The sequence below is a fragment of the Gambusia affinis genome, linkage group LG06 (genome assembly GCF_019740435.1).
Source record: "Gambusia affinis linkage group LG06, SWU_Gaff_1.0, whole genome shotgun sequence".
Taxonomy (NCBI): domain Eukaryota; kingdom Metazoa; phylum Chordata; class Actinopteri; order Cyprinodontiformes; family Poeciliidae; genus Gambusia; species Gambusia affinis.
Genome location: NC_057873.1, coordinates 23,779,474 through 23,787,924, shown reverse-complemented (window position 1 = coordinate 23,787,924; position 8,451 = coordinate 23,779,474). Strand labels below are relative to the sequence as shown.

General features: G+C 36.6%; 2 protein-coding genes across 3 annotated transcripts; both read left to right on the top strand.

Moving 5' to 3' along the window:
• The first annotated feature begins 2,932 nt into the window (after positions 1-2,932).
• Positions 2,933-6,405, top strand: LOC122832457 (P2Y purinoceptor 12-like). Of its 2 annotated transcripts, none has more exons than XM_044119250.1 (4): positions 2,933-3,061; positions 3,291-3,464; positions 3,746-4,005; positions 5,077-6,405. In XM_044119250.1, exons 3-4 carry the CDS (start codon positions 3,754-3,756, stop codon positions 5,902-5,904), a joined length of 1,080 nt encoding a protein of 359 aa, XP_043975185.1. In that variant the 5' UTR covers positions 2,933-3,061; positions 3,291-3,464; positions 3,746-3,753; the 3' UTR covers positions 5,905-6,405. The 2 variants fall into 2 exon arrangements, with proteins under 2 accessions (XP_043975185.1, XP_043975186.1); XM_044119251.1 differs by having other exon boundaries at positions 2,944-2,967.
• A 728-nt stretch (positions 6,406-7,133) lies between these two features.
• Positions 7,134-8,207, top strand: LOC122832456 (P2Y purinoceptor 13-like). The gene has a single exon (XM_044119249.1). The coding sequence runs from the start codon at positions 7,134-7,136 to the stop codon at positions 8,082-8,084; it is 951 nt and encodes a 316-aa protein (XP_043975184.1). The 3' UTR covers positions 8,085-8,207.
• The last annotated feature ends 244 nt before the right edge of the window (positions 8,208-8,451 follow it).

Sequence of the window (8,451 nt, the reverse complement as noted above, 5' to 3'; positions counted from 1 at the left end):
TCTGGTTAAAAGAACGGTGAAAAATGCAAAAAAGGTTTATTGGAGTAATTTTTGTGATTCTGTAGGTAGGGAAACAAAGATTTCAAAAGTCTGGGGAATGATAAAGAGAATGAATGGAATTAGAAGGGAATATGGATATCCAGTTCTGAAAGATGGAAATGTTATTGCTGTGACTGAGGAGGAGAAAGCAAATATGTTAGTTAAAAAATTTGTTAAAGTTCATAGTTGTAATAATTTAAGCGCAGAAGAAAACCGCAGAAGAACTTGTACAATTAATGAAAATGTAAATTTATTAGAAGAAAATGTAAGAAATAATGATTTATTGAATAGTCCTTTTTCTTTATTTGAATTAAACAATGCCTTAGGAAAATCAAAAAATTCATCTCCAGGAAAAGATAATATTTCTTATATTATGATTAATAAGCTTAGCAATTCATCTAAGAAGGTTTTATTGGAATTCTATAATAAGATATGGGAAGTGGGTATTTTACCTCTGGCATGGAAAGAAGCAATCATAGTTCCAATCTTAAAGCCAGGTAAAGATCAATCAAATCCAGCAAGTTACAGACCCATTGCTTTAACTTCTCATATTTGTAAAATAATGGAGAGAATGGTAAATGAAAGATTGAACTACTTTGTTGAAAAGAGTGGATATTTATCAAAATGTCAAAGTGGATTTAGAAAAGGGAGAAGCACTATGGATCCTTTACTTTGTCTAGAACATGAAATCAGAAAAGGGCAAGTTAATAAGGAAAGTGTGGTGGCTGTTTTCTTTGATATAGAGAAAGCTTATGATATGATGTGGAAAGATGGACTTTTAATTAAATTGAAAAAAATGGGAATTAATGGATCAATGTTTTATTGGATAAAAGATTTTTTACAAGATAGATCAATACAAGTAAGAATAGGTCAACAACTGTCAGAAAAGTTTTTTGTTGATAATGGTACACCTCAAGGAAGTATAGTGAGTCCTTTGTTTTTTTCTATTATGATTAATGATATGTTTGACAATTTGGAGAGTGGAATGGGGTGTTCTTTATTTGCTGATGATGGAGCAATATGGAAGAGGGGGAAAAATTTAAAGTTCATTGTTAAAAAGATACAAGAAGCAATTAGTATTATAGAAGACTGGTCATTTAAATGGGGATTTAAAATTTCTATAGACAAAACAAAGACTTTATTTTTTACAAGGAAGAAAGTAACTGAAAATTTAAAACTGCAAATATATAATCATGAATTAGAAAGGGTAAGGGAATTTAAGTTTTTGGGTTTATGGTTGGATGAAAAACTTACTTGGAAAAATCATATTCTAAAAGTAATTAATAAGTGTAAGAGAGTTTTAAATGTAATGAGGTGTTTGGTGGGAAGTGAATGGGGGGCTGAGAGGAAGGCATTGAAATCAATATATACTGGGTTAATAAGGTCTGTATTTGATTATGGAAGTATTGTATTTGGATCAGCATCAGAAACACTATTAAAAAAATTAGATAGTATTCAGTATCAAGCCTTGAGGTTATGTACAGGAGCAGTTAGAACAACTCCAACTTCAGCTTTGTTAATAGAAATGGGAGAAATGCCACTTAATCTCAGACGATTACAGTTAAAGACCAATTATTGGTGTAATTTAAAAGGCCATGATGGAAATCATCCATGTCAAGAAATTTTAAAACCTAGTTGGGAAAAAGAAAAGAAGAAATTAAATTCTTTTGGATGGGAGATAGGAAATATTATAAAAGATTTTGGTTTATCTGATATAAATATTAGTCAAACAGTTCCTCTTTCGCCAGTTTATCCATCTCTATTTCATAATAATGTTGTTGATTTGACTTTGTTGGAGAAAAGGAAAGGAGAAAACATTTCAGATCCATATTTGGTTCAATCATATTTAGATAATAAGTACTATGGATATGTCCAAGTTTTTACAGATGCGTCTAAAAACTCAAATAGCAGCAATGGGGTGTCTTTCATTGTTCCAGAATTCAGAGTTAAAAAATGTAAAAGAATTACTGATGGAGTATCAGTTTATACCGGAGAGATGATGGGAATTATTTTAGCTTTAGGATGGATTGAGGAAGTCCGTCCATTAAGAAGCATAGTATGCTCTGATTCAAGTTCTTCATTATATTCATTGAAAAATAATCACGCTATTAGTAGACCAGATCTTTTATTAGAAATTCAGTTAATAACTTATAGAATTCAAGCAATGGGTTTATTAGTTGTATTTACATGGATACCGTCACATATAGGAATAAGAGGGAATGAGTTGGCAGATAAATATGCAAAACAAGCTTCAAAATATAGTGTTATTGATATAATAGTTCCGTTTAGTAAAGAAGAAATCAAATCTATTATTAAACAAAAGGTTAAGGAAAGATGGCAGAGACAGTGGGAGGAAGATAGAACTGGTAGATGGCTGTACAGTATTCAAAGAAAAGTTGGTGCAATGAGAAGAACAGGACGAAATAGAAAAGAGGAAACAGTTATATCTAGGTTGCGTTTTGGACATACAAGGTTAAACAGTAATTTATTTAAAATAGGAAAACATCGAACTGGAAGTTGTGATTATTGTGGTCAAGAAGAGACGGTAAAGCATGTTTTGTTGTCCTGTACAAAATATTCTGTTGAGAGAAGGAAATTAATTAGTCGGTTACAAGAAAATAAATTACAGTTAAATTTACAAGATATTTTAGAAAAAATTTCTACTTCTAAAGATATAAGTTATTTAATTAATTATCTCAAGAAAACAAAATTGATAGAAAAGATATAAGGTTTTTTTTTTTTTTTTTTTTTTTTTTTTTTTGTTTGAGGGGGGTGTTTAAAGTTAGCGTCCCGATCCACACTCCATTCCAGTAGATGGCGGTAATGCACATCTAAAAGTTGCTTGCCAACCGCCATAAAAAAGAAGAAGAAGAAGAAGAATCCTCACAGACTTATCCAGACATCCACATTACACAACTCGGTGGCTCGGTGAACTCAGGCAGGCTTGGCAGGTTCCTATTTGCACAACTGTTGCAAATAGAAACAAAATTGCAAAGAGGAAGCAGATATGTGTATAACAGAGGTCAAATGTTTTAAAAATAGAAGTTGCAGGAGAGTAACTGATTGTATCTTCTTTGTTTGTTTATATATATAGATGTTGCACTTTTCACATTTTTCAAATTCAGTTTAAAGAAAGCCAAAACCTATGTTAAAAACTAACAAAAGAATCTTCTGATTAGCTGCTATGCACACCCAGAAATTGTTTTTTTTTGTTTTTGTTTTTTCTTTTTTTTTGCAACTTCTTTTCTCAGGAAAGAGAATGGAGAAATGAGAGTGTCCTCCTATGATGACCCAAAAACAAAACTCTGTTTAAAACACAGAGACAGACACGAACTGGCATAAAGCCTATGGAGCATGACATCTGGAAAGAATACTGAGAAGAGAGACCAAGAAATTGCATTGATACGCAACATCAAAACAATCAGGTCGGTTGAGAAGCTTACAGTAAATTTGCAACAACAAATTAGTGAGGAAGTGATTTTGCTGTGAGATAGAGTTTTGAAAGTGATGAATAAAACGCCAGAGTTGGCCTTGTTTAGTAGTTTTTCAAGATTTTTTTCTACTTTTAGACTGAAATGTGTTAAAGTCAAATAATGCATTTATATGTTTTTTAAAAATACATGAGAAACACCATCTTTTGTTAAGTATTTTGTATTGATTGATTCACATTTAAAGTGACCCCACATTGATTTGTTCTGACTTTTAGTCACACACATGGATGGAAATGTCACCCTTCAGCTGTTCCCCAGCAACCACAGCCACATCAACGCCACCTGCTCCCGCAACAACATTTTTAAGACGGTGCTTCTGCCCGTTTTGTACTCTTTTCTTTTCCTGGTGGGACTCTCTCTCAATTCTGTAGCAGTGTGGGTGTTTTTTCGCATCCCGTCTCGGTCACACTTCATTATTTACCTGAAGAATATCGTTGTCGCGGATGTTGTCATGACGCTGACGTTCCCCTTCAAGGTTTGTTACATTTATTTGCAGTATCTTGTGTAAAAATAAATAAATAAATTGGTGGCTCCTGGTAAAGATAAAAACTAAAATAAAACTTTGAGGGTTATCTTTAGTTGCAAAGGGGAAAAATTTACTTAGTTGCTAAATTATTGGTTCCACACTAAGTTTAAAATGTACGCTTTTATATTGATGAGGAAGCTTTAAAAAAAAATAACTTAATGTGTTCTTGGGTATCTCTATGACAGTAGTGGTTTCATTATAGCCATATTTAAAATGGGAAAGACAAGAGGACATGATATATGAAATGGCCAAAAAAACACCCCTATGGTGTAAAACGTCATAGTTTACTATGTTATAATAGTATTCCTTCATTAAGAATATACCTTTAGTGCTGCTTTAATGTATATTTGTAGGCAGAGCAGTACAGGTGCATCTCAACAGTCCAAATGAAAATGTCAACAGAAAGAGCTTATTATTTTATAAAAATGAAAATGCACAATTCAGTTTCTAGTAGACACACTTCACAAGAGTATAAATCACAAACAGTCAATGCAAATGAAACTGGTTGTTCATGGAGTGCTCAATGCAGATATATAATTTGAAAGTTGAGTGGAAGGAAAACTTTCAGTAAAGAGGTGCACAAGGAGAAATGCTAACAGAGTTGTGAAGCAAGGCACATTCAGGCTTTTCATTACAAAGTGTGGGTTACAACTAGCTTAAAATTAAAGAAAAATATATCGATCTCTATGCAATGAACATATTACCTTCACCATTGGTGGCAGTGCATGTGGTGGACATTGTTTGGTTTATGTCTTTAGGTTTTCAGCATCTATCTCCTATTAAACGTCTGTTGTCAAAATGATCCCAGTTGATGAAAAATTTCAACTAGTGCTTAACAAACAGGAGCTTCTGAAAATCTGCAAGTAATAAATCTGGGCTAAACATCAAGTGGGAATTAAAAGCCTTTCCTCAATTTAATAATTAGAACTTTGTAAATTTCAAACAAACTCAAACTGTGTGAATGTAAGAAGGAAAAAAAAAAGCGCAAACCCTAAAAGAATGAACACTATATTTTTGCAGGTGCTGTCCGACTCCAACATGGCGCCGTCACACGTGAGGATTTTTGTGTGTCGCGTCTCCTCCGTGCTGTTTTACCTCACAATGTATATCAGCATCCTGTTCTTCGGGCTCATCAGCATCGATCGCTGCAGAAAGACCCTGATGCCGTTCAGAGGCACCAACTCTGCCCGTCTGGCCCGCAGGAAATTCCTCTCGGGGGCCGTCTGGAGCTTTTTGCTGATCCTCTGTCTGCCAAATGTGATCCTTACACGAAAAGCCCCAACTTCTCCATACTTCAAGTGCAGTGACCTGAAGACAGAGGCTGGTCTGTTTTGGCATGAAGTGGTAAATCACGTCTGTCAAGTGATTTTCTGGGGGAACTTGGTTGTCGTGATAATATGTTACACTCTAATTTCCAAAGAGTTGTACAAATCCTACTCTCGCACTAAGTCCCGCTGCCCTGAAGGGAGCATATCTTTAGCGATAAGGACAGAAGCAACTCGGAAGTCTCCCCAAGCCAAGAGAAAAATGAATGCAAATGTATTCCTCGTGCTAGCGGTGTTCTTTGTGTGCTTTGTGCCGTTTCACTTTGCACGAGTCCCCTACACAATGAGCCAGACTAGAGGGGTTCTCTTTGATTGCAATCTCCGGCTTTTCTTCTTCCAGCTAAAGGAAAGCACACTTTTCCTCTCTTCTCTAAATGCCGTGCTGGACCCTCTGATCTACTTCTTCCTCTGTCGGTCCTTCAGGACCACTTTGTTCAAGACCCTGCGGCTGCCTCCCGGTACCTGCAGCTGGTTAACAGAAAGAGGGTCAGAGACAGTCAGAGACTCGTCAGTAACCACATAAATCAGCTGGATATAAGGTAGAGTCTTGTGACAGAGCACTGGATATGTAAACTTTCTGTGACAGACTGCAGGGCACTTCAAAAATGTCCTGTTGTTGAGAATTGTACATATGGTAAAATGAGAAACGGCATCAAATGTGATACAACATGTAACCAAAAAGCAACTGAAAGTGATGAGAAGTTAGACTTTTTATTTGCAATTTTGTTTGATTTCTTTTTTTCCCATGACAAAAGTTGTCTGTTTCTGTTCTCCCTTCCTCTTCATAATAAGCAAGAAGTTTCTCTTCTATGTTGTTATATCAAATGATTATCTATAAACAAAAAGTATGGTGACCTTTTGTGTCTCACATGTTTTACGTTTGTGTTTGTCCTTTATATTTTGCTTTTTCCATCAGATTAAGTTCTAATGACTGTATACATCTTTTTATTGAGTTGCGAGTCTTCTGTAGATTTTGCAACATATTTCATTAAACACTGACGAAACTGAAAAGTACCTGTGGTCTGACTCCAGATATGTTAGTGTTTGTTCAGCCAAATCGTGACTCAACCAACCACATGGCAGAAATTCAGTACATTCAGCTGTCTGGATGTGATAAAGATGGCTGACTGAAGCTCTGACTGAGTGTCAGAATGGGTAGGATGGAGGAAGTGGAGGGATGAAATAACTCTGAATGCAGTTCAGTGTTGGCAAGTGTCGAAATGTCAATGATTTCAAATCAATGCGTCTTGGGACATCCCATGAGGGAAGACAGAAAAGAATGCAATTGTGCATCTTAAGTTGATTGTGCCTGTGTAACAACTAGAAGTAGTAGAACAGCAATTACAAAATATCCATTCCTTGTTGTCAGGTTCAAGTTTCAGGATGCATTCAAATGACCTGGTTGGACAATGCAACAAATGTTTTCTTTCCTAATGGCAATTGCAAATCAGACATGCTAGGGAAAGCAGGTATAAGATGTAAAGCAGAAGTCATTCTCCTTTTTTAATAAATCAGAAACGTGTTCCAGTTCATTTCGGAACCCTGTCCTGACCCTGTCCACAGCTGACGTAAGTCCAGGCAAACTCTTCTAATTTCGTGATGTTGCTTTGGTCGAAGTATTTGTTGCGAGGACTCATTAGCAACATTAGCAAGTCAATCAGAGATAAAAATCAAATGTCAGTGCTTTGTTTGTTTTTATGTGCTTCTGAGAATTTTTTTTGATGCTCCAATGTTTCCCAACAGATCCCGAGGATGTACAGTAACGTGTCAAACATCTCGGACTGCAGCCCTTCGAGCCTTGACACCACGAAGGTCATCGTTGCCTGTCTCTTCTTCATCATGTTCCCCTTTGCATTATTGCTTAACGCGGTCGCAGTGTGGGTGTCTTTCCACCTCCGCTCAGTTTCCACTTTTGTAGTTTATCTCAAAAACCTTGTGCTGGCTGACCTGCTCATGACAGCGACCATCCCTCCCGTGGCCGCAAGCCTGCTTCCTGGGGCCAAAATTCAGATTAAGGTCTTTATATGCCGTTACGCGGGAGTCGTATTTTACACTAGTTTGTACACCAGCATAACCTTGATGGGTCTTATCAGCCTGGACCGCTTCTTCAAAATTGTTAGGCCTTGGGGAAATACACTGGGACAAAACGTAGTGTTCAGCAAAATAATGTCCACCTTCGTTTGGGTTGTACTGTTCGGAGGTACGGCTGTCCCAACTATGATTCTAACTGACGAGACTCCTCGCAATGACTCGGAAGACATCTGCTGGTCCCTGAAGGGTCCAGTTGGGTTGACTTTTCACAAGTACGAGGTGAGTTTTATGGAGGTACTTTTCTGGATTTGCAGCGTGCTGATTGTGTCTTGCTACGTCTGCATCACAATGAGAGTCCTGCAGTCCTTCAGAAACTCCGGGAGCAACAACGGCAAAGGAAAGAAGAAGACCAAACTACGGGTCTTCATGGTTCTCCTTGTGTTTTGCGTGTGCTTTGTTCCTCTGCATTTACTGCGCATTCCTCTTAATCTGCAGCAAGTTGATGTCTGCAATCAAGAATGGTTGCTCATATTGCACGAATTAGCCATCTGGGTTGCTTCCACAAACGTCTTCCTCGACCCGTTTCTGTATGTTCTCCTGTGCAAAAGCTACAAAAACAAACTGACTGACATGGTAAAAGGAGCAGGTGTCTGTGTTTTGACCAGAGGGTGATTGTCCAAAAGAGAGACGTCCTCAGGTTTAAAAATGTCTTAAGAGAAAAACAGTGAAAAGGTCAGTTTTAAGTGTTATGTTGCACAGCCCTCTAGTGACCAGACGTAGATCGACATCTTTTTGAGATTAAAGACTGGTTACACAGATTACTGTGTCTTTCAAACCTTTTTTTTTTTTTTAAAGTATCATCTCAGTGAAAACCGAAGACTTCTTCCAATTGAGAGACATTTTAAATCGGGGGTTGTTTTTTTTTTTTGTTCTTGTTTTTTTAGTGAGTTGTGTTTTTTGCAAAAAACATTAAAACAAAATTAGAGAAGAAACAAATATCCAACAAAAACCACGACTTCTGCATATTTGGGGTGAAGAA